Source organism: Pseudonaja textilis, chromosome 1, assembly GCF_049901715.1.
Source record: "Pseudonaja textilis isolate UNSWEBS1 chromosome 1, rPseTex1.2, whole genome shotgun sequence".
In the NCBI taxonomy this organism is placed as follows: Eukaryota; Metazoa; Chordata; class Lepidosauria; order Squamata; family Elapidae; genus Pseudonaja; species Pseudonaja textilis.
In genome coordinates, this window is record NC_141990.1 from 160,985,957 (window position 1) to 161,011,727 (window position 25,771).

The 25,771-nt window shown below is 37.4% G+C and overlaps 1 protein-coding gene across 4 annotated transcripts in view; it reads right to left on the reverse strand.

Moving 5' to 3' along the window:
- AGAP1 (ArfGAP with GTPase domain, ankyrin repeat and PH domain 1) overlaps positions 1-25,771 on the reverse strand; it is a 372,362-nt gene that overhangs the window by 305,648 nt on the left and 40,943 nt on the right. For all 4 annotated transcript variants that reach the window (XM_026707846.2, XM_087919564.1, XM_087919565.1 and 1 more), the window contains 2 exons: positions 22,790-22,931; positions 21,315-21,449 (listed from right to left, as the gene is read on the reverse strand). In XM_026707846.2, the coding sequence (XP_026563631.1) occupies positions 21,315-21,449; positions 22,790-22,931 (277 nt within the window). The remainder of the gene's footprint in view (positions 1-21,314; positions 21,450-22,789; positions 22,932-25,771) is intronic.

Consider the following 25,771-nt stretch of genomic DNA (forward strand, 5'->3'; position numbering starts at 1 on the left):
TTGCAGTGGTGGTCAGAAATGGCCACCTCAAAAAAGAACCCGACCGGACAAGGTTGTGCAGGAGGAAGTTTAAAGGAGAAACTTTGACTGACCAGGTTGAATGGAGAACATCTATTTAATGTTCCTAGAACCTGAATTTTAAAGACTAATACTACTCCTAAAAAAGATTTTAAGCTGCGAAAGAGAAAGGGAAAGGAAATGGAATTGGCTTTTTTTCCTCTAACACCAACAGTTTTAACTGACTTGGAACATTAAGAAGAGATTCGAATAAGAAATTGATACTAATCCACTTTGACATTAATAGGCTATTTCTAGCTGAAAATAAAGTGTCAAAGCGATAAAGATTCTTGGATAATTTAAAAACTTTCTTTAAAAAAAGAAAGCAACCAGTGGAGGGAGAAAGGAAAAAAGAGGGTGGAATCTGGAAAATGGAGGAGACCACCTGGAACTTAAAAAAAAAATGATAGTGGAATTTTAACAAGGCTTGCAAAAGATACATTGTAGCTGAAACTTTGTTATGAGATAACAAAGCCCCTGAAAAGAGAAAGTGAGAAAAGAAGTAAGAAACAGTTTTGGATTATTGGATGATTCCTGGAACTTTGAATGGAGGATCCTAATGAAATAAAATAAAATCAATTGGGGGTTGTTTAAATTTTTTTTTAAATGGCATCACTCCTTGAAGAGTTAAAAATGAGATTTAAAGAACAAAAAGAAGCACAAGACAGAAGAGGATCTTTTGGCTTCGTATTTCAATTTTTAGAAATGGAGATCTTGAACTATGCAAAACAACAAGAAACGCTGGCAGAACAGGAAGGGCGGGACATCGAAAAAGCCATCTTTAATGACCAAGCAATTTTAAGTGGGGTAAAAAAGGGAAAGGGGGGGAAAGGGAGTTAAAAACTTAAGCACTGAAGCAACAACCCCAAAAAAAGAGTAATTTGAAAAGTAATCATAATATCAGGAAGAAGCAGAAGGGAGGATCACAGAAGGGAGAATCAGAAAAGGGAATAAAAAGGGGAGGGAGAAGAAGAGAGGGAAGAGGGAAAGGAAAAGAAGCTACAAAAGACAGAAACAAGATATAGAGGTACAGGAAAAACGTACAAGAATTAAAGGTATAAACCTATTTAAAATAGAAAAGGGTTAGAAAATATGTTAGATGACTAAAGTGATAGAAAAAAATTCTATTGTTGTATAGTGGAATATTTGTTTGTAAAGAGAATAAGTCTCTCAATGATTTAAAAAGAAAGTTTTAAAAAAACTGAAAAGAAACATGGAAGATTTTTATCAGTTGACAAGATGAACTTGAATAAGAATAATAACTTTATTGACTACTGTTAATAACTATTGTTTTTTTTATTTAAAGACAGTAATAAATAAAATATGAAATATAGATGATTAAAGTGAAAGACAACTGATATTACTAGGTAATGTTTGTTAAAAGAAATAGAAATGTAAAAGATTGATATTAATATTAATGGCAGAGCTATACTTGAATAGAATAATTATTCCATTTACTATTGTTATACATATATACACAGATATACATACATACATACATACATATATATATATTTCTTTTAATAATTTAGTATGTATTTTAAGGGAATGTACCAAGCAGAATTGAATTAAAAATAAGTATGTGTTATAAAACAGAGGTTAGAAAAAGAATGTTATAACTGTAAAGATGTAACTTAAATTTTTAAATAAGTCTAGTAATTACAGGGGAAAATTTGTTATATGAGAAAAGATAATATGAAATTGTAAACAGGACAGACAAAAGTATAAAACATTTATTAGAAAGATTTTAAAAATTAGAAAAAGATATGTAATTGAATTAAGAAAGGAATGGGATAATTTAAAATAAGGCTATAGGAAGTAAAGAAAGGGAAAAGCTATTAAAAAAATTGCAAAAATAGTTATAAGATATGGATTAGAATGTATAAGGTATGTATTGAGTTTATGTCTATATGGAGAAGTGATAACCCGGGGCCATGCTATTCTCAAAAAAAGATATTTTATTTGTATTTGTATGTTTTGTGAAAACTTAAATAAAACTTTTATTTAAAAAAAGAAATATGAAAAAATGTATGTTAAATTGTTGTGCAGGAGCTTTTGGATCTATGTGTTTTTTCAGCACAATCTTCAGTCCTTAGTTAAAAAGTTTTAAATACAAAAGGATTTAAATCTTTTTTTAATAAATGGTAAAAGAGTGATTAAAACTTTTTATTTTAGTAAGTTATAAATGGGCTAAGAGTCCACATAAAATTGAAATAAGATTTTGGAATTAATTATAAGAACCCTTCCCATGGGAAAATTGTTTAGCTTTAAATTCTTTTAAAAAAATACAAATTCAGCACTAGAGGGAACTTTAAAAAAATTAAAAATTACAATGAAAGGAGAAAAATACTTAAATTTTACTTACAGAATCAAGCAAAATATACAGTATATCAACACTGGTAATTTTTAAGAATATTTTTGAACAATGGACAATTATCAAAGCTAATTTTAAGAAATTCTTCCTCTATAGGTAAGACTCTATAAAAGGTGTTTAAAAACCAATTCATATGATCTTGATACTATCCCTCTGTTGGTGAAGCCTAAGACTGCATTGGGTTTTTGGCAGCTATAGCATACAGCTGGCTCATGCTTAGGTGGTTGTCCACTAGGACTCTTAGATTCTTTTACTGATGTTGAGTTAGATACCTCCTATTCTATACTGGTGTATTTGGTTTTTCTTATAGTGTAAAACCCTACTTCTCTCAACATCAATTTTCATTTGTTGGATAAGGCCCAGGGTTCAAGTCTGTTGAGATCCTACTGGATCTTGAGCCCATCTTAGCCATCTAAAGTGTTGGCTATTCCAACCAGCTTTGTATCATCTGCAAATCTGATAAGTTCCCCTTCTATCCCCTCATCTGTTTATGAAGAAGTTGAAGAGTACCGGGGATAAGACAGACCCCCACTGCATGATTCCCTCCATATAATATAGTTCTATTGAGGAATTATATCTACATGATTTATATTAGATTTTTTTGTGTGATTGTAATTTTTAATAAAATTATGTAAAAAAATTGTGTTTATACAAGAATTGTTGATAATGTGTAAGGAAACAATGGAACAACATACAACCTAAACTTTTACTGTCCCCCTAAATCTGAATTAAAATATCCCCAAAGGATAGATAAAATGGACATAAATCAAACTACAACCGTTATATCCAGAGGTTACCCAGCAAGATACAGTGCTGGCTTGAATGATTAAAAAAACCCTGTTGGACCTATTTATGGATATTATGGGAGATCAATGCCTTGATGGTAGTGGGACTGGCTCTGAAGCCATCCAAAAAAGCTCACAGTAAGGAAAGTAAAAGATTTTATGGAAAGAAAGCTGAGCAAACAACTTAATTTAGAATATATAACATGAATTTAAAAAATATTGAGCTACAAAAGATTGCCCCAACATCATCATCTTTGGAAACAGTTGTATAACATTCATTTGCTACCACTTTTCTCCAGTGGACAATATTATAAGGAATTGTTATGGGCTGATATAGAAAGTTATCACTGTATATACTGAGAGTAAATTAAAATCTACTACTGAAGATAGTACCATAAAATTCCAAAACATTGTCATCTCACATCTGATTTAAAATGGAAAGGATATAAAATTGAGTAACTTGGTCTTTCAGAGTAATTAAAAACAGTGGTGGGATTCAATTTTTTTTACTACCGGTTCTATGGGTGTGGCTTGGTGGGCGTGGCTTGGTGGGTGTGGCCGGGAAAGGATACTGTAAAATTTCCAGTTAGAGGGTATTTGCCGGTTCTCTGAACTACTCAAAATTTCCACTACGTTTCTCCAGAACTGGTCAGAACCTGCTGAATACCACCTCTGACTAAAAAAGAGGCATAGAGATGTCATACTGTTTTTATTTTAAATTATTTACATTATTAATTTACAACATTTGATAATGGCCAAGGAACAGATTGTTCTTTCCAAGGCACTGAATATTTGACCTCATGATTGAATTGTGGAGTGTACTCTTAAATAATTATAACGATTTGCAAATCCATGTGGCTTTCTTTAAAATATACATCCAAGTTCTATGTACTGTGTCCAATAACTTCATTTTATAAAATATTCTTATTGCAACTATAAGTAGTCTCTCAAAGCATTCTATATTTTTTATTTATTGAACAATAAAAAGGTGGGCAGAAAATCAAAATGTCAATTCTCTGCCATTTTTGCACTACTATCTAATGGTCATTTACTAAATTATTATAACTTATTTTAGATATATAAACCTTTTAGAATACCAACCACATTTATTACTAATTTTCAGTGATAGTTTCAATATTTTTGTTTGTATAAACCATCAGTTTGCTGTTATTGACTGGAGCTGATATGAGAAGGTAAATTAAAAGTAGAAAACAACTATTGTGTTAAACAAGTCTGCCTGCCCATCTATTTTTGAATATTTGTTTTCTTCTGTGCTAGGTTGACATTTTACATTTTAACTTTTGTATGCATTTATCAATTGTTAGTTTTTATTATTATTTTTATTATATCTTTATTTTGTTCATACTGTATGCTGCTCAGAGTCACATTGTTTTGAGTTCAGTGGCCTTACAAAGAAATAAATATAAATATTGTTTTCTAAAAGGAATATTGCCCTAATGCATCAAGATCGCCATCACCAACCCTTGAAGAACTCCCATTTAGGGAGATTGTGGGCCAAGGACACCAATTCTATTTTTTAAAAACATATTTCCCATGGGACAGCAAGAAATAAAAGTTGATTTTGGCCTTATTTTAAGAGAAGCGAAGAGAAAAATCAGAGTGGAAAATGACCTGGGAGTGAGTACCAATGTAGTAAATGGGAAAATATAATGAGAGGGTAAAATCTGGAATCTGGAGGGGAAGAAAGGCTGGCTGATGGCCAACCTTTCTATCAGGTTGCAGCTCTATTATATATAATTTAATTCCGGGAAAAAGTACTGATGATCATTTCCCTGTCCGGTGCCCTTTCCCGGCAAGGCAAGAGGCAGAGGACAACGCTGCTGCATGTGGAAGCAGAAAGTTTGCAGAAATCAGTTTCCTCCAAGTCCAACTTCTGCCTTGATATATCTCTGGAGAGCAAGAGGCGGCGGCAAGGGAGCAGCCCTGCCTAGTTCTGCCCAAGAGAGGCTAGCCCTTTTCGAAAGGGAATCCCCATTTCTAATCATGTGAATGCTGGTTCGTTAGGGCAGCCTTCCCTCATGCAGGTTCCCTGCCCCCCTCTGCAGAGATCTGTCAAGGCAGAAATTGGACTTGGAAGAAACTGCTTCCTGCAAACTTTCTCCTCTGCGTTTCCACATACAGCAGCATTGTTCTCCGCCCCCTGTGGGTGGGAGGAAGGCAAGGCTGGCGGGGATCCAAAGGTCTCAAGTGGAGGAAGGCGAAATCAGGGCAACCACCAAAGCTCGTTCACCAAAGGAGCCTTGCCTTCCACTCAGGCCATGTGGAAGACCCCCAGACAGAGGTGTGAGCTTCCCAGAGTTCTCAGCAGTGGAGGGCAGGCATCCAGCCCAGCCCTTAAGCTCCAGAGACATCAGGATCCTGCAGGCCAACCTAGTCCCGCTTCCCTGAGGGGGCACACAGCCATGCTTAGCTCCTCCTTCAGGCTGCTGCTGCTATGCTTGCTGTCTTTGGCCAGGATGCTCATGGTAGGTGCAGGAAGGCAAAGTACATGGTTTAGAGGGAGGCCCACTCCCTCTACTTGCAATTAGACCTGGCTGTCAACTTCAAACCGAACCTGGCAGGAGCCATTTTTCTGTTCCTCAGTTGCCACACAGAGGGGGAACGGGGGAAGGAGGAGGGTTATTAGAGACAACAGAGAGTTTTCTCATGAGAACAAAAGTCATCACTACTGGCAACAGAAAAGGTCAGAGAAGGAGTACCTGGAGAGCCTGCCAAATTAACACAATTGGCCAACATGACCTGTGACACTTGGGGATGGAATTTTCCCATTTTAATTATACTGAAACTTCAGGAAAGATTTAGAGTTGTTGGGACCTTGACACCAGATTTGTAACCAAAGCATCCTCAGCAATAGGTTGGGGGAGCACCAGAGGAGGCAAGGAGAAAGGGCAAAAGGGCAGCAGGGCTGCTGATGGTCAAGTGCTAAGGCAGGACTTCCCACAGACCTTCCCTCCCTCTCATTCCCATGTCCGTCCTTCCTTCCTTTCTTCCTTCCTCCCTCCCTCCCTTCCCTTCCCTTCCTTCCTTCCCTTCACATCCAGAAAGGGATGGAGAAGGAGAGGGTGGCAGAGCTGCCATTGGCCATGGCTTTCCCATGCGGGTGCAGAGGGCAGGGGAGAGGCCATCCAGGTGAAAGGAAAGTGCTTGTGGGCTGCAGGGCAAGCATGCGAGGCTACACTGGCAAGCAGGCCATGGAGGTGGTGGAGGCGCTGGTTGCAGGCGCTGCATTGCTGCTGATCTTCAACTTCATGGTGGCCACCCATGCCAGAATGCGGTCAGTCTTACACCTGGACCGCAGGGCTGCCCTGGATGCCAGCCCCTGCGTGCTTGCCGCCTCCTGGGCTGGACTGGGCCAGGCTGAGGTGGAGGGGGCAAGTCCCTTGTCTCCAGGGCAGCCCTGCAGGCCAGATCACATCATGGGCCAGATCGTTATTGACATGTCTAGTCTATAGGAATGCACCCGATTACATCAGGGCTGCTCAGCTCCAGCAGCATTTATTTGGAGGACTAAAAGAGATGTAAATATTTAAGACATTTTCAAAGTAAAGAAATGTTGGAATGACATCTCTACCACTAATTTTTGTCCTGCCTTTATTATTGTATAAGTAATTTAAGGTGGTGAACATACATAATACTCCTTCTATTTTCTCCACAATAACAATACTATAAGGTGGGTTGATCTGAGGGACAGTAATTGGTCCAAAGTCACTCAGGCAGCTTTCACATTTAATGCAGGACTAGAATTCAGACTAGAATTCACAGGTTTCAAGGCTAGTAAGTTAACCACCAGGCCAAACTGGTTCTCACTATCTTGTACCTGGTAACTAACTTCTCTTTAGAATTTGACCATTGTACCAGGATTATTTGTTATAGTGCCATGTTTCAGATTCTGAACTCTTTGAGACAAGCAAACCATATAGCAAAGATTCCAGGAATGCCCTTTATTGTTATATTGTTGTAGAGTAGAATAACACAATCTTGACAGCATGCAACAAAATGAAGATGGGATTCGTTTGAGTTTCTTTCTCACACTTCTTTTTCTCAGAAATGAGTAATATTTTCTGAAACTCCTCTCATAAAAATTCCTTCCTTCTTTCCCAATTCCCAAGGCTAAATCTATGTTCTTTCTCACCAGAGTCCAGGGAGTAAAACAAAATTAAACGGGAAACCACACCAAATCTTCATCTACAATCTTGGCAGTATCTTGCCTTTCAGTATCCCTTACACATTTGTATGTAGCCTCAACCAATTTAACTGTTTCTTTAAGTGGAGTTGTTTTTCCTATCAATCTTGGAAAAAAAGAGAGGTTCAAGAGATAGTAAGAATGCAGGTTGGAAGAATACAGTAAATTGGCAAATTCTGCAAGAGACAATAAATCAATCTAATTGTCTTACTGGCAAGACACACTGTAATGGAAATACTTCTCAAGTAATATATTTGTCTTGTGCATCTTTCCATTCAATTGCAGATGATGAGAAGATAATGTATACAAATATCCAGTAATTTAAAAAAGCCTTCCAAAACATGTACGTAACTTGAGAGCCACGAGTTAATTCCGCATGATTAAGAACCTGTATTGAAAAATGTAGTGAAAGAGTTGTGCGATCTCCCTAAATAAGTAGACACCTACATGGAATAAAATGAACTACCTTCATAAACAAGTCTTCTATCACCAAAATAATTCAATAACCACACACTTCTGGAAGATTGGTAATAAAGATCAGTGATCTTTGACATTGGTACGTTCTTGCATGTGAGAAGGAATTGTATCTTTGCAGGACTCATTTGTATTCCTGTAAATATCTGATAACCCAAATAATGTCCTCCTGTTCAACTTAGCAAAGAGCTTATACTTATTAAAAGATTCTAAAGGCATTTCTGATGTCATCCACATATAAAGATGGTTTTCTTAAACAATAAATATGTCATCCATATAACTATATTTGCCTAAAATATCAATTTTTATATCAAAATATACATATATTAAATGTACAGCTATTAACTAATCCAAAAGGGCAGTCTCCAATCTTCCCAAGAAAGCAGGACTCTTGAAACTGCAGATGTTCCAAAAGGACCTTTCATGGAAAGGTTTGTGATAGCAAGGGGTCTAGGCAGGAACTAAATGTTCCCACTTAAAAAACAGCCATTTAAAGCAGTGCAAACGAAAACCCTCCCACAGTACAGCAATGCAGGAAACAGAAACAAGAACTTCATATAGAGATCTCTCCAAGCAGTAAATAGAAACAGAAACTCCAGATCCCTCCAATCCTTCCCTCTTCCACCAGAATACCAGAGTCCCAATAGAGACATATGGGATCTGACAGCAGTTCCGTGTATTCAAATTTACTACATTGTGTTTTAAAAGCTGGGAAAGAAACCATGGCTCTCTTTCACTGAGATAAAATTATAATGTTTCTCTGAAAACATGACGGACCCCAATAATAAGCCCAACTCTAACTTTTTGGGGGGTAAGTCTAATATTACCCCTATCCTGAAAATAAGCCTGGGGGCTGGGCATGGCAACATCCCGCTGGCCCCTTGAGGACGCGTAAATACCACGTTTGCTCTTCTCTTTCTGGGTGCAGCACTTCTGCTTGTTGGGCCGCTTCCCTGAAGTCAGCAGCTCCGTGGCCAGCTGCTTTTCTTTTTTTTTCCGCCTCTTTTTGGGAGGCTCGCAGGAGGCTTTTTGGCAAACAGGAGGAAAATGAGGAGGGGGGATTTTCCTGCCTGCCATCTATTCCTCAAGCTCAGCACATGCTGAGGGCTCGGAATGGAGGTGATGGTGCATTCACAGTGCGTCCAGCTCACCGAGCCTACTGCACCTCAAAGAAAGTAAGACCACCTCAAAAAAAAGCCCAAGTACTTATTTTCAAGTATAAAAGAAAATAAGACTCGGTTTTATTTTCTGAGAAACATGGTATGAATTCCCCACAAGTCCAATTTAGTGAACATGCATGCCTTCTGAACTCAGTGCAGTGCATCTTAAATAAAATGTAATAGATACTCATATCCAAAAGTCACAGAGTCGTAAATCAATCTCAAATAAGAATTATCTCTTTTTAAAAAAATTACAGTGCAGGTGTGAAAAAGGAGAAAGAGCAAATGGATTTTCATACTGTTGTCCAGAAATTGCTTTGAAGTGGCTAGCTCTTGAGGAAATATTGCATATTGTCTTTCAGCTGGGATCTGGGTCTACATTTCAAATTGATGGCACAGTCACCTATCCAATGAGACAGCATAACTGTGGACTGCTCCCACAAGACAGCTATTGAATAGACTCCTCCTCCAAGATGACTACTGAACACTAGGGAGATTTTTCTCTGACTGACAATCTGCCAATTTACTGCCAAAGCTGGTTCTTTGGCAATATTGTTCCCTGTATCTGAATGGCAGTACTTACAAATGACCCAAGATGACTTTTGAACAACCACTGAAATCCCCTCCTCCAGAAAGAGAAAGCTGATTTGATAAATGCTCATTTATTTTAATTCCATGAGGGATTTTATTTGTATTTGGGGGGGAGTGTTTTTCAAGGAGAGGGGAACTAATGTTGCAATATATTTATCATTATTCTACTTGAGGGGGTAATATGTGTATATGTGTTTGTGTTTTTAATGCAGTTTTTAACATTTGGGTTTTTTTTGTTTTTTATTTGTTTCTGTTAAACTTTTTTGGGGAGTTTCGTATTTTAATTTTTTAAAAATAACATAAAATTACATTAAAAAGGGAAGCATGGTAACGGCTTCCTCCTGTACAATCACACACGTCTTCACCAACATTTGTAATTTTTTCTGACAACTAAAAGGTTTAGGCAGCAGTTTAGGAGAAAGAAAAAGGGGGTAACACCTGCAAATAGTGATGTTGACAGCTTTGAGAGGAAAAAGTTGTTTATTAAATTTATATGCCACCCATCTCACTATCTAAAGCTCCTCCAGTTGACTTTGTCCCTTGCCCCAATAGATATCCAGATTATGAATGTATAGCAAGTCACAGATAATCCTTGATTTACAACCAGTTGCTTAGTGACTGTTTGAAGTTATGATGATCACCCCAAAAACACTTATGACCCATAAAGGTACTTGCATCTTTGTGATGGTTGTAAGTGAATGCTGCAGTCATTTTCTACAATGGCTGTTTTTTGCCAGAAACTGAAAGTGAACACCAGTTTCCGGCAAAAGACGTTGTAAATCATGGTCACATGATGGCAAATGTCTATAAATGTAGCCAAATGCCCAGAATGTGGTCACATGACTTTGGGGGAGAGGGGTTTGCTTCGAATCCAGGTCATAATGCAGACTGAATCAGGCAGTATAAGTACTTATACTGTATGATCTATTCTAACGAGGACAAAAAGCAATATCTGATTTACAATTTTGTAAGTATGTTTAATTGTATCATCTGATTTATGAATTAATCTATTTTTAACTTATTATATTTAGAAGGTTTCTAAATATGAAAAGCTGCCCTAAATACTTGCTGAAAAGGCATGGTGAGGAACATATATATAGCAAACAGACATAAGTAACACTTTTACTTGACAGAGGTATATTACATTCTAATCTCAGCATAACTCATTTGATTTTCATTTTCATACAAGGAAAGGTAAGTGCCACAAATTCCAAGTAGTCAAAAATGTTGGAGGGCACCAGGGTACCAATCAAGTGCAGAGTATCTCTTTTTGTAATATACTTCTAGTATTATATTCTGTACATCTATATTTAAATCAAGCTTGAAACTGCAACTTTCACTAATGTTGCATTGTAATGTATGTATCAAATTTTGTTAACACAAGACCAAATGCATTACTGAAAATGTCATTTGAGATTTATCTTCTAACTGTAAGCCTTCTATTAAAATGGGTATGATATATATCACTTACACAAATGAAAAATGTCAGAGCACTGCTCCTTGATACAGCATACCTGCATAACATGATTTCTGCATTATTAGGCAGCTACTTTTCATAAGTTTATATTTTTACTATATATATAAGATTAAAGGTAAAACAGATGTAAAATAAAATTATTTCACAAAATCAAACTAAAGAAACAAGAACTAATTTCGTATTTACCTATGCAATATTACACAACGAAGCACTTAATGTGCTCTTTAAAAAACAAATATCAGATTATGAAATAAACAGCTTAAGTTTTGCTCGTGTTGAAATTGACTCCTGGTGATTTCATAGATATATCCAGTGGTGTGATTCAGCTAGTTCGGACCGGTTTGCCCGAAGCGGTAGCTTTTTGTGTAGTTTGGTGAACCGGCTGAATAGCATGCCTCATCCCCCACTTCCAGGCCTCTTGCCGATGCCTTCCCAGCACTTCTTCTCTTTGTAGCACTGCACTCCTTGGCTTTTGGAATCCAGCACTCTTTAGATCAGCTGCTCGGGCTTGGCAGCTGGAGAAGCAGCTGTGAGGCCAGGTGAGTGGGCAACCAGAAGGCCAGGAGCTAGAACTGAAGGGGCTGTTGCTGGCCCAGGAAGACTCCAAGGATGCCGCTTCGGTCACCTCCTCCATGGGGGCTACAGGCTTGGGCAAACTCGGACAAGCAGAGGCAGCTGCTGGACAGCATCTAAATCAACTGTTACAATAGCCTGGCAGGTTGGGCAATTACTTTGGGGGGGGTTTGGCCCCATGGTGGGTGGGAAGAGGGGAGAATGGTGAGTGGAGGGCTGGGAAGGAAAGGGAGGCAAAAGGCAGGTGTTTCACTGCTCGCTCACTCTGGCCCAGAGTGTCAGAGCTTAAATAAATACGGTTCCTCTTGGAGGCTGAGGGCAAAGGCAAGGGCTTTGGGGGTGGAGAGAGACCAGAGATACTTCTTGCTGCAGTTGTTTGCAAGCTTGATAGCCAGATTGATTCATGAAATAGGGACAAGGACAATGACAGGTGTCATTTCCTCTCTTTCCCTCACCCCCACCCCAATGCAATGGGTTTGGAAGCCTGTGTTTTGCTGAAATTGGGTGCAGGAATTTGCTGCCATGAAGCCTAGAGATGGAAAGCATCCCGGATGTATTTTGAAAGATTCCTTCCAACCAGAAAAGCAAATAAAAACCATATTTATTTAAGATGAATTGCCATTCTCGGAGGCATACTTTGTAAGTTGCTTCTGTTGTTGTTCTGGGGGGGTGTATCTGTGTGTGTGTGGGCTAACAGCTAAAAAGCACACCTGCTGCAGTGCAACTTTCTACATCGCTAAAAAACTAGGGCATAATAAATAGCTATGGCTTTGCATGAGACTTTAAAGTTTAACTCTTATACATTTGAATTCCTTTAAAACTAGTTGAGTCTGTATTGTTTTTGTTTTTTGTTCTATATTTCTTCAATATTATAAAGCTTTCTATAAAAAATTGATTAAATTTTTAACTCAAGTAATGAATGAAAATCTAGACATTTTATCATGAAAAGAAGTTCTTCAAAAGCTTTTAGCTCTGATGTATAAAGGAAACCTTTAACTTGTTCAATCATACAGGCCGATTTTTTTATAGAATGTAGATTAAAAAATTTCACAGCAATATGAGTTTTTAATAAAAATGACACTTTTTGCTCAGACTGGATTTGGGCTAAATATGTGCACGAGAGACAATATCAGACATATGGTATGTTATATACAAATTAAAAAGAAACAAAAACTGGGTATGACTTTTTAATGCAAAAAAGCTTTCTATAATTTTGAAGGGCTTTTTCATGCTGCAGTTCTAAAATATTTCTAATATTTTTAATTGATACAGAATATTTATAAAAATTAGAAGCCAATATAATACAGTATTATAGAACAGAATACTTTATTGGCCAAGTGTGATTAAACACACAAGGAATTTGTCTCCAGTGCAGAAGCTCTCAGTGTGTATTCAAAACAAGAAAGTAATAATGATAATCATAATAATGATACAAGGAAGTATTAGAGAAAATGAAAAGATAATACTACAGCTATACTACATGGGTAAATACAGGTTATCTCCGTGTTAAGAATGTTCCCTTAGTGAACATTTGAAGTTATGCGATAAGCACCCCTTAATGTTCACAAACAAGGCCCAAAACTAAGAATCTGGCAGCATCACACCCTTACGAACAATCACAGAGGCTCTGCAACATTCGTCCTGCACGTTGCTGGTTAAAATGGAGCTTCTGAGAGGTGGATCTGAGCGGTGGATCAGACAAGAAATAATGGATGGAAACTAAACAAGGAGAGATTCAAACTAGAAATAAGGAGAAATTTTCTGACAGTGAGAACAGTCAACCAATTGCCTTCAGAAGTTGTTTGGGCAGGGGGTTAGACTAGATGAACTACAGTACAAGAATACCAACAAGAAAATCTGCAACTTTTTAAAGGACAAGTTTGGGACTTTTTCCTCATGGACATTAACAATGTTGAGAAATCCTTGAGAAAAAGAGAAACTTAAAACTACTTGACAAACATTTCAGAGAAGAAAAAGATTTTATTCCATGAAGACAAGCTGGAACGAGTGACAACTTAATGAGTCAATTGGAATTAGGATGGATTTTCATCAGTTTGATATTTGTAATTGAAACTTTTAATCTAAAGTTTGAAAGTGTATTTTTCCTTTATATATAACTTAAGTAATTCCTAAAGTTTGTAAAATATTATTGAAACTCTATTTGAAAATATGTATGTTAAGAGAAAGTTGAAGAAAAAGATGTATTAGCTTAAAGAAAAATCTAGAACTTTAAAAAGGATGTATACAAGAAGGAAAAAATATTCTATGAGGGTAACTTGGAGGGAATGATATAAATTTAATGAGCTAATTGGAATTAGTTGGAATTTTATTGGTCTAAAAGTGAACTTTCAAGTATGTACACTAAGAGGAAGTTTAAAAAAGATGTATTAAAATGTTTTGATTTTAGAAATATTTTTTTTAAAAGCTTATGTTTTAAAATGGATGAAAAGAATACTTTCTCTTTAAGGTTAGAGAATCTGAAAGAATACAGTGAATTTTGTTAATATAAATCAAGCCTGTCAAACTGGCCGTCCATGGGCTGCATGCCCACCCCAGCTCTGTGAAGGCAAAAAACATTGCAATACTTCACAATGCAGCCTGTGGTGCAAGCAGGTTTGATACCCCTGATATAAATGGTGATAGTTTATAAAGATTATTAAGTGCAAATAGAAGTATATATTATTTCAACAGAAAGGAAAATAAAGCAGTAATGGTTAAATTTATTGTTCTATTCAAAGAAGACAATATATGTATGTTTTTTATTTAGATATTACTTTTGGATTTTGTGCTTGTGATAAAAAAAATGAAACTCTTTGTTTTTCCCAATTAGATAGATTTGTTAAAGAAATGATTAATTATATATTTGTGTGTAAAAGTAAAAACTTGAGGTTGTGGTGTGGCTATCTTGTACAGTGCTAAAGAGAGTTGGAAGTCAACGCCTTTTTCTTTCTTCCTCATATTTCCCCCCTTTCTTTTTCCTTCACTTAATTTCCTATTTTTATTTTTATTTGCATTTTATACACTGATAAAACAAAGAAGTTATATATAAAAAATGAAGTGGAGGCTATGCCTTACCCAGATAAAACAGAAGTATGTGTCTTCCATCTAAGCAATCATATAGCAAAGAAAATGTAGCTTTTTGTGGAAAAAGGATAAAAAACAACTACCTTCCAAAATATTTTGGCATAACCCTTGACCGATCCATTACATTTGGAAAACACCTTGAAGTAATCAGATAAAAATTGAAAACCAGGAATAACTTGATTAGGAAAATTGCAAAAACAGGCTAGGAAGCACAAGCCAAACCATGTATACCAGTTATGGGGAAGAAGTTGTCATGCCAACAAGATTGATGTTTATCTTAATGACACAATGAGAATATCTGGAACCCTTAAATCCACATCTCTCTCATAGTTCCAGGTTCTTTTTAACATTGCCCCTCCTTTGATCTCAGGTGACAACAGACAGTCCAAGAGTGAAATAAGATAAATATGCTATCAACTCCTAGAGATCTTCCAATACATAAAATATTAGACTCTCTATCTCACCAGACCTAAGTCTAGGAAACCAATTTGAAAAAGCATACCACAGTCTTACAATATAGGTGAAGAATGGCAATCAATATGGGCAACTTTTAATAACCACAACTGAATAGATTACACAGATCCAACAAAACTGCTTCCAAGAATGCAGTTGCCCTGAAAAATATTGAGCCACCTGAATAGAATCAGGACAAGCCATGACAGAACTAAGGCAAAGCTCTTTAAGTGGAGAATGGTTGAGAGCCCATAATGTGACTGTGGTGCACAGGAACAAATTATATATAGTTCAATAATCTATCCTCAGGAAATTTCAAGGCACCTGGGATGATCTCACTGCAGCCACACCAGAAGCAGTTAGATGGTTAGCTTCCTTAGATATTGAATTATAGTTTCTATCCCATTGCAATTCTATGGCTCCATATTATAGTGATTTTATTATGGTTTATCTTAATTTTATATATCAATATATAATATTGTATTGTCCACATCTTACACACCCACCCACACAAACATTTTGACATTTTATTCAAACTAAATTTGTATATCAATGATTGCATGACCTCTGCAGATGCCATACATTAAATAAATAAATAAATATTGACAGCATCTTCTGCTGATCTGTCTGCACAGTAGGCAAACTGCAAGGGGTCTAACAGTAGATCTGTTATGACTTTCAGGAGAGCCAGCACTAACCTTTTAAAGGTTTTCATAATTACAATGGTCAGAGCAACCAGTCCATAGTCATTCAAGTCCTTGATGGAGAGTTTCTTGGGAACCAGGATGATAGTAGAGCACTGAGGCAAGAAGGAACATAACACATCTCCAGTGATTTATTAAAGATGTGGGTGAATATAGAAGCCAGTTGATCAGCACAGATTTTCAAGAAAAGAGTTATTTTGTCTGGGCCTGGTGCTTTTCTGATAATTTGTCCATGAAATAGATGTCCCACCATTTTTTCTAGGAACACGAGTGGTGGGTGGGGCCAGAGGGAGGGAGATGTAAATTTGGTCAATCTGGGGTGAAGAGGGTAGCTATAGTTGACAGTGATCTCCTCTCAAATCTACAGTAGAACACATTCAGGTCATCTGCCAGTTGATAATTGTCTTCAGCAAAGAAAGCGGATCTGCTATAGCCAATAATATTCTTCAGGTTTTTCCACCATTTGCTGGTTCATTTGCTGAGAAATGATTCTTCAATTTTTCAGTGTAGTTCCTCTTTGCTGTCCTGATCTCCCTTGTTAATATGTTCCTGGCCTGATTGTACAGCATCCTGTCTCCATTTCCATAGGCTTCCTCTTTGACATGATGTAGTGCATGAGCTTAGCTGTGAACCAAGATATATTATTACTGCATATGCACAAACTTTTGGTCAGCACATACCATCTCACAAAAACCAACATATGATGTCACAGTATCAATAAGTTCATCCAATCTGCTGAAGCAGCTTCAAAAACACTTCAGACTGAGCAAGCATGTAACTCCAACTTTGTCTCCTCTGTCCAAGGCTTCACTATTTTCACCACAGGTTTTGTGGTTTTAAGTTTCTGTTTATAAGCAGGTACAAGATGAATCATAACAATGATCAGGGGTCCACAGCTGCTCTTGGTAGAGAGTGATTAACCTTCTTTAACATGGAGTAGCAGTGGTTTAAGATGTTATTTCTTCTAGTGTAACAGCTGACATGCTGAGTATATCTGGGCAACTCCTGATTTAGACTAGCATTGTTAAAATCCCCTAAAACAATGAATAGAGAGAATGGATATCTGTTCTGTACACTGGATTTGGTCAGCTAAGGTTTACAATGCATTGCTTACACAAGTGCGGGGTGGTATATAAACCTCAACTAAGATACATGAAGAGAACTCTCATGGGGCATTTAAAGCTTTGCAATTAATGAATAGTCAATTAAGTCCACATCAAAAAATTTCTTTAGTACACTAACATTTTGCACCAGTGATTTTTAACATAGAAGCAGATACCCCCTCCTTTCTTTTTTCTGAATGTCTTGGCAACTCTGCCTTTTGGATCTGAAATTACTGTTTTATAAATGACTGTCTTCTATTGCCTCACTTAGTCAAGTATTTGTAAAGCAGAGAAAAACTGAGTTAGAATTGATCTGATTTAAAAGACGCAAGTCATCCATCTTTTTTACTAGTGAGTGAGGATTTGTTGGATGAAGCGAAGGAACAGACGTTCTTACCCTCTTTTTCTTAGTCTAATGAGGACACCTGCTTGCTTCCCCTTCCTCTTCCTGTGCTTCCTTTGTCTTGTCCTGCTGTTGAAGAAAGCTGCAGTTCCTCTTATCAGAATATCCACACAGCTTCCCACTGTGTTTGTAAAAACATTAGGAAAAATATTCCTAGAAAGTTGATTGATATTCAGAAGCTCATCTTTGGTGTATGTAATCCGCAGTGAGAGAGAGAAAATGACAAAAAAATCAACACTATTAAAGAGCATTTTGCTGAGGCTACCATCAACAGTGCCATCTTGAGTTTTTTTGTAGATCTTCCAATGCACCATCATTGTTAGCAATAATAGCACTTAGACTTATATAGCATTTCACAGCCCTCTCCAAGTGGTTTACAGAGTCAGCACATTGTTCCCAACAATCTGGGTCCTCATTTTACCGACCTCGAAAGGATAGAAGGCTGAATCAACCTTAAGCCAGTGAAGATTGAACCCCTGGAAGTTAGCAGAATTAATTTGCAATGCTGCATTCTAACTACTGTGCCACCACACCTCTAGTTTGTCATGCACTCTTTTGCAGTCAGTCTGTGCAATCTTCTTACAGCAGCTAATCACTCGGAGGTTTTTTTAAGCTTCTTTACAGAGATAGCATTTGTCTTCTCAACTATGGCCTTGTATTAATTTGTTCTTAAGACTTGGAGTTTTGTAGCCAGAATTAAGCCCTCTGTCTCTTCAATTTTACTGTTTTTAGCCATTGTCAGGACTTGTTATTTGCTTTGCCTGCTATTTGTTTTAATGTATTGGCTATATACTACTTTGCCTTCCCATGACTGCTGCAAATAATTTTGAAACAGAACCATTTGTTACAGGTAGTCCTCAAGTTATGAGAGCAAATGGAAGCAAAATTCCCAATTCCAAACAATGTGGTCATTAAGATGAAATGTTCCACGATTGCATTGCTCAATGATGGCAATCAGGTTGCTGTCATAATCCTAAAACCACAGAAGACATTAAGCGGGAAGAGGAAACTGCAGACATTAAGCGGGAAGAGGAAACTGCAGGCAAATGCTTGTGAGCACAAAAAGATACACTGGTGCTGCAGGCAGTTGCTATGGATGGTGGGCAAAAAAGTGGTGAGAATGGGAGCCAGCTTACATTGACTTTGCTTCTGGGAAGCCAGCAGGGAATATTGGAAATTGTGATCATGACTGTGGTTCACTGCAATATCAGAACAGTGAGCAAGGTATTGATACCTTGTATTCATGTGACCACAAAGACATTACATCAGCCAGAACTCCAAGAACTGGTCATAAATCCTCCTTTATTTAGCCCCTTTGTAACTTGTCACAATTGAATGCCAAATACTTACTGGAAAACTTCTATGTAAGTAATATGGGCAGTTTTCCTTGTTTGAATAGAACCTAAATACAGTTGTATAGAAATTAGTTCCATTACACGTGCACTTGAATTAACACATATACCATCAACTCTTTAACTTGCAGTGGAGAATGACAAAGCTTAAGCACACGCTGCAAAAATGTAGAATGCAATTCTCAGTATATCTGAGAGTTGCTTAATATGGTAATTATTAATTTGTCCCCTCTTTCACACAATTAGATAAATATTTATCTTATCACTTATACATAATACAAGTTTCAAAAGAGAAAAGATACTGTGCATTCAGAAAGTATTCAGACCCCCTTCACTTTAATCAATTTTATTATGCTGCAGTCTGATTCTACAGTTGAAATTGTTGGAAGGAAAATCCATCTGGTTCAGTTCCAAGTTGGGAGAAAGACGCTGGAAATAATATGGAGGCCGATTGAAAAGAAAGACACTGTTTATTAAGAGCAGAACCAACACATACACAGCTTGCAGCTGACCAAATGGTTGAATGAGTGGATGGAACTTTGTAGGTTTATGTGCCTTTGAAGTTTGAACTGTTCTGGGGGTTATGCAATGAAGGGGCTTGTGTCTTTTGCTAAAAGATGGAGGATTAATCCTATTATGTCCTAAAATATCATGCTCTGTCCTTCTTAATCCCATCACCCTGGAGCTGAAGACATTTTGTTTATGAATAGATTGGCCCAGATTTCTTAATGGGCACAAATATCCATTTATAAAGATTTCTTGCATCTGCTAGAGGCTGTTTTACTATGCAGGAAGTTCTATTTCTCCTTTGGGGAAATATAATATCCTGCCTTTTTAATATTCCCCAAAATATTTCATTCTCTGGGAAGGTAAGTGGGTGCTGACTTTCTACAAAATTCTTTTTTAAAAAAATTAATCTACACTCAGTACTCCATAATGACAAAATGAAAACAGAATTTTAGAAATGTCTGTACATTTATTAAAAAGAAATAAACTGGCATAATTGGCATAAATATTCAGACCCTTTGCAACAACTCTTGAAATTTAGCTCAGGTGCCTCCCATTTCACTCGATTGTTGCTGGCATGTTTCTATACCTTGATTGTAGTCAACCTGTGGTAAATTAAATTGATTGGACATGATTTGAAAAGGCACACACCTTTTTATAGAAGTCTTCACAAATGACAATGCATAGTATAGCAGAGGAAAAGCCATGAGGTCGAAGGAACTGCAGAGCTCAGTGACAGGATTATTGTAAGGCACAGATCTGGGGAAGGCTACAATAAAATTTGTGCTGCACTGAAGCTTCCTAAGAGCACAGTGGCCTCCATAATTCTCAAATGGAAGAAGTTTGGTACAACCAGGATTCTTCCAAGAGCTGGTTACTTGGTCAAACTGAGCAATCAGGGGAGAAGGGCCTTAATATGAGAGGTAACCAAGAGCCCAGTGGTCGCTCTGACTGAGCTCCAGAGATCCTGTGTTGAGATGGGACAGAATTCCAGAAGGACAACCATCACTGCAGCCCTCCACCTCTCTGGTCTTTATGGCAGAGTGGCTAGGCAGCAGTCTCTCCTCAGTGCAAAACACATGAAAGACATGGAGTTTGCAAAAAAGCACCTGAAGAACTCTCAAGACTGTGAGGAACAAGATTCTCTGGTCTGATGAAACCAGCATTGAACTCTTTGGCCTCAATTCTAAATATTATGTTTGGAGGAACCACGCACTGTTCATCACCTGCTCAAGATCATCCCAACAGTGAAACATGGTGGGGGTAGCATCATGCTATGGGAGTGTTTTGCAGCAGCAGGCTCTTGGAGACTGGTCAGGGTTGAGGAAAAGCTGAATGGAGCGAAATCAGGGATATCCTCAATGAAAACCTGTTCCACAGCGCTCTGGACCTCAGATTGGGCCAAAGATTCACTTTCCAACGTGATAACGAGCTAAACACACAGCCAATGCAACACAGAAGTGGCTTAGGGACAATTGTGAATGTCCTAGAGTGACCCAGCCAGAGCTCTGACTTGAAGCTTATTGAACATCTTTGGAGGGACCTGAAATGGCTGTCCGCCAACAGTTGCCATCCAACCTGACTGATCTTGAGACGATCTGCAAGGAAGAGTGGCAGAAATCTCCCAATCCAGATATGCGAAGCTTGCACATCATTCCCCAAAAGACTCGAGGATGTAACTGCTGCCCCAAAGGTGCTTCAAAAAAGTACTGCTTGAAGGGTCTGAATACTAATGCCAATATATTTCAGTTTTTTTTTCTTTTTTTAATAAATTTACAGATATTTCTAAAAATCACTTTGTCATTATGGGGTACAGATTAATGAGAAAAAAAATGAATTTCAACAACTGTAGAATCAGACTGCAGCATAACAAAACTGACAAAAGTGAAGAGGATCCGAATACTTTCTGAATGCACTGTATATTTTAGAAACTTGTTACAGTTCCTTATATTTTTATCACTGATTCAGTGCATATCAATTAGATGGACAAATTATAGTGAAAAGTAAGTTTACCATCCTGAAAAACTCGCTCCACATTCAGCCCATACGTAGCACAAGTTTCATAGTAGATACATCTCTTCAAATCGTTGGATAGTTTCCGTGCTCTAGTATCATCAATGACCCGAGGATTATTCGAACTTATAGCATCTGTAAAGAAAACAAGGCATTTTTGTTTCAGAAAGTTCTTAAGGTCATGTTCCTTATTTTGCAGGGCCATTTGAAATTTTGAGAATACCTCACAAAATGTCTGCCGTAACAAATATGGTCAATAATTAGTACCCATATAACAGAATGCAACTAAAATGCTTGTTGACACAGTCAAATTTTGAGGATATCCGAAAGGACATCCAGGATAAGACCGGTCTTACCTCAGGGGAGGTGTTCTACAGGGTGGGTGTTGTGGCAGAACATAGGATCTCCTGAGTCCTGCCAGGTTTATCTAATTAGTGAACAGGAGCTGCAATATAACCAACTTGATGGGATGGGCATATGTAATCAAGAAGCAGTTCCTCAAATAACCCAGGTTACTACTACTATTATCATTACCATCATTAGGGCAAGGATATCTATAACCTAAAATATTAGAAATATGCAAAAATGTATTATCTTAGAATCGTTTAAATATGACCAATTAAACAATAATATAACATTTAGTATTTTTAGATTTTTAAAAATTGAGTGCTATTTTCAGAAAAATTGCCAAGTTAGATTTTTGCCTTAAAAGCCATGTTTTTGTTTAAAATATGTTTTGCTCCCTGCAAGTTTCCCACAAGGAAATATAATGGGGAAGCCAACAGAACACTGGCAGTTTGCTCCTACTCCTACTCCTGTTTGACAAACTGTGATCATTCTGTTGTTCTGTTTAAGTAAAGATATAACTCCAAATATGATGATCTAATGAGTCAAGGGTTGCCTAGTCTGTGTATGTGTGTGTGTGTGTATTTGTATTTAATATAGTATAATAGTATATTATACAAATTGTCTGTTATATTTATGAGTTCTCAGGTCATATAAACTTAAGTTCCTTTAGTTTGGTCATTAACCAGCAAATGACATAGTAATAACCTGTGGTGGATAAAATACATCTACCCCATATGGCAAATTCACCAAAACAGACATTTATCATTGAATGATTTTGGTTACAAAATATTGGCCAAAGGGAAATTCATGGATTTGCTAGTGATATGAAAAGGAAAATATATTGATATATAAAATTGCAATATAAAGCAACTATACATACACACATGGGAAGACAGTCAGGAATGGTTTTCAAAAGAGCCATGCAAGTCTATTCGCCTATTCAGAAGGAGGAGCTGTGTAAGCATTTTCATATATTCTAAAGAATTTCTTGAACGATTTCCAAAGCTTTATAGGTACACACCGATAAGAAGATGAATGCTGTTCTTAAGATACAGCTTCATAAAGAAAAGAAGCAAGTAAATTAATGTTTTTCAAGAAATAAATATGGCATAAGAATTACTGCTTACCCTGAGTTCCGACTAGTAACATTGGGATTTCATTAGCATTACGATAATTTGCCATACGGCTATAATAGTGGTACACTGTCTGGAAGCTAATTTCATCCTCAAGGCTGAAGACAAAGATAACGGCATCCACCCACATGGCAAACTGTAGAAAAAAATTAAAACAAATCCTTAAAATAGAGGAAATCTGATCTGAATATCAAGTCACACACTTTAAGATTTAAATGGGTATCAGGTTGTCCTGCAATCAATATTTTGTTAGCAAATCACACTAGTATACAAATTTTATAAAGTCAACTTTCTGAGTTGACTACTTAAGACATGGGGGCGCTATGACCATTAGAAACATAGCATGGCAGCTTTGAGGATCTCCTCCCATGAACTGAATATATATATGCAGGTATAGAAGGCACTTTTGACGATCCAAAGCTGCAGTAGCCTGTATTCCATTCCAGACAAATCTTTTCTTGAAAATCTTCAGCACTGAAGCAACCACTATTCTGGGAGACAAGTTGTTCCCTGACTAACTGTTCTCACTGTCAAGAAAGTTCCAGGTTGGATCTCTCTCTGATGCAAAGTTGCTTTTTGTCCTTGCTCAGGTGTTTGGTGAATAAATTAACCCTCTGTTCCCTGTGATAGCCCTTCAAATTGGAAGACAGCTAACATGTCTAAAGAGTTTTCTTCATTAGGCTAAACATATCTAGTTCCCTTAGCAGTTCTTAGTACAGTATAATTTAGCTTCTACACCAAGAGTGTCAAGCTCAAGGCCCACGGACTAGATCTGGCCCACAGGGTGTTTAGATCAGGCCCATGGGGCCGGCCTGGAAATAGCAAAGGACTGGCCTGGGATGCCTCTGATAGCAAAAATGGGGCATGGGGGGGGGCGTGTGCATCTCCCCCCCAGGCAGCCCATTTTTGGCCTGGATGGCCTCCTGTAAAATCCTGCAGCAATCACAATTCCCTCACTAACCTGCTTTTCTGCTCCATTTCCAGCATTTAGGGAAACAAAAGAAGACCGTGGGACTACCAGTAAAAAAAAATTCAATCAGACCTTCTAACTTTGCGAAATCTTTTTTTCCCCGAGAAATTGGAAGGTCTGATTGCACTTTTTTAAAAAACTGGTAGTCACATGGTCTTCTTTTGTTGCCCTTCACGCAGGAGAATGTGGAAAGCAGGTTGGTGAGGGAATTGTGATTGCTCTGTGATGGGGGTGAGGATTTTGCATTATGATTAGTCTGGGGTGGAGTGGGTGTGAGGATTTTGTATTATGATTGCTCATAATGTAAGTAAGAACCAGAAAAGAGGAATGGAAAAATTCCTATCTGTAGATCAGCGTTTTTCAGTCTTGGCAAGTTTAAGATGGGCGAACTTCATGCTGCCTGCGGAATTCTGGGAATTGAAGTCCATGCACCTTAAAGCTGCCAAAGTTGAGAAGCATGGGTCTACACTAGAGTTTAGGATTTTCCGTTCCTGTTTTATTTAGAGTTTGATGCAATTATGTAAATCAGTTGTGGTTTCCTTAACAAATAGTGATTTTAGACATATGAACCATTACTGGACATTTTGTGAGAAATTAAAAGTTGATCTGGGGCTTTGATGATTAGATATATAGGATTGTGGAAATAATGTAGACAAATGTTAGAGTAAGAGTTTGGTATATTTTTTACTTTTATCTGTAACAAAGGAAGTTGGAAGTCATTATTTTTCAATTTTCCTTCTTTTCCTCTTTCTTTCTGACACTTTCATTCTTTTTCTTTCCTAAGCCTTTTCTTTTTTCAAATCTGTTTTTTATTTGTTTATCCCTTAGCTCTGTATTTTTTTTTTTATGTATGAAGGATCAAAGATTCAGCCATTATAATTTTATATTGCCTGTTTACAGAAATCATATCAAACTGTAGAATGAAGTCCACTGGGAGCCATCTCATATAACACAGGCTCTGAGTCCCTCTAACCCAAAAGTGTTTATCGATAGAAGAGAATATTTGTAGCTCAGGGTTGAACTGTGGGGTCCTTGGTGCTCTCTGAGCTCGATGGTTTTCTTGCAGATGTTTCATTACCAAACTAGGTAACATCATCAGTACTAAAAGGGAGTGGAGTTTGCTCTTATTTTTATATACTAGTGGCTTATCCTGTCAGTGTTGATCAATTGCTTCACAAACAGTATTTTGATTGGTGCTGAGTCTCTAGAACCTCAGGCAGAGAAGGGCTATTCTGCACTCCTCCCTCAAATGTTCTTTAAAATTCAAAGTTTCCAAGCATCCCTTTAGAAACCTCCAACATGCAAACTGTGGTTACTCATCCTAAAATGAATCCTCTTTACCTGGAACTTCAAAGTTTGCTGTTTGCTGGGAAGGTGTGTAGCTAAAAGTCAGTCTACATTTACTCTACATCTGACTTTGGGGATGTTTCTTAATAACCAAACAAAAGTGTACTTTCTGTGCAGTTCACACCCCTTGCTCGCTGGATCTAGATGTCACAAAGCAAAGCCCACATTTTGTAATTAACCACCGTGTCCCGTTTTGGCTGGCAGAGTACTGCAGGAGGCAAAGTGCTGTCATGTCCACTCTGCCTATGCCCCCTGGCCACGCCCCGAACACCACCACCAGCCCTCCGAGGTCAAACACAACCCTGATGCAGCCCTCTATGAAATTGAGTTTGACACCCTTATTCTACATCCATTATCATCTTTGTTGCTATTCTCTGCACTCTTTCTAGGGCCTCAGCATTTTTTTTTTTTGTATCATGCTGATTAGAATTGGATGCAGTATTTTAAATCTGACCTTACTAGTGCTGTATAGAAGTACTATCACCTCTTCTTTTTTAAAATAAATTTTCTATTAATTATATATCTTAGTGCTTAATAAATATCATGTTGTCTGGGTATTTAATTTGCTTAACAATACAGATTCCATTCTTACTTTCCATCCCTTTTTTCCAACCACTGGAAAAATAAGTTCCAAGTTTGATAATATTCTGTGTCTTCTT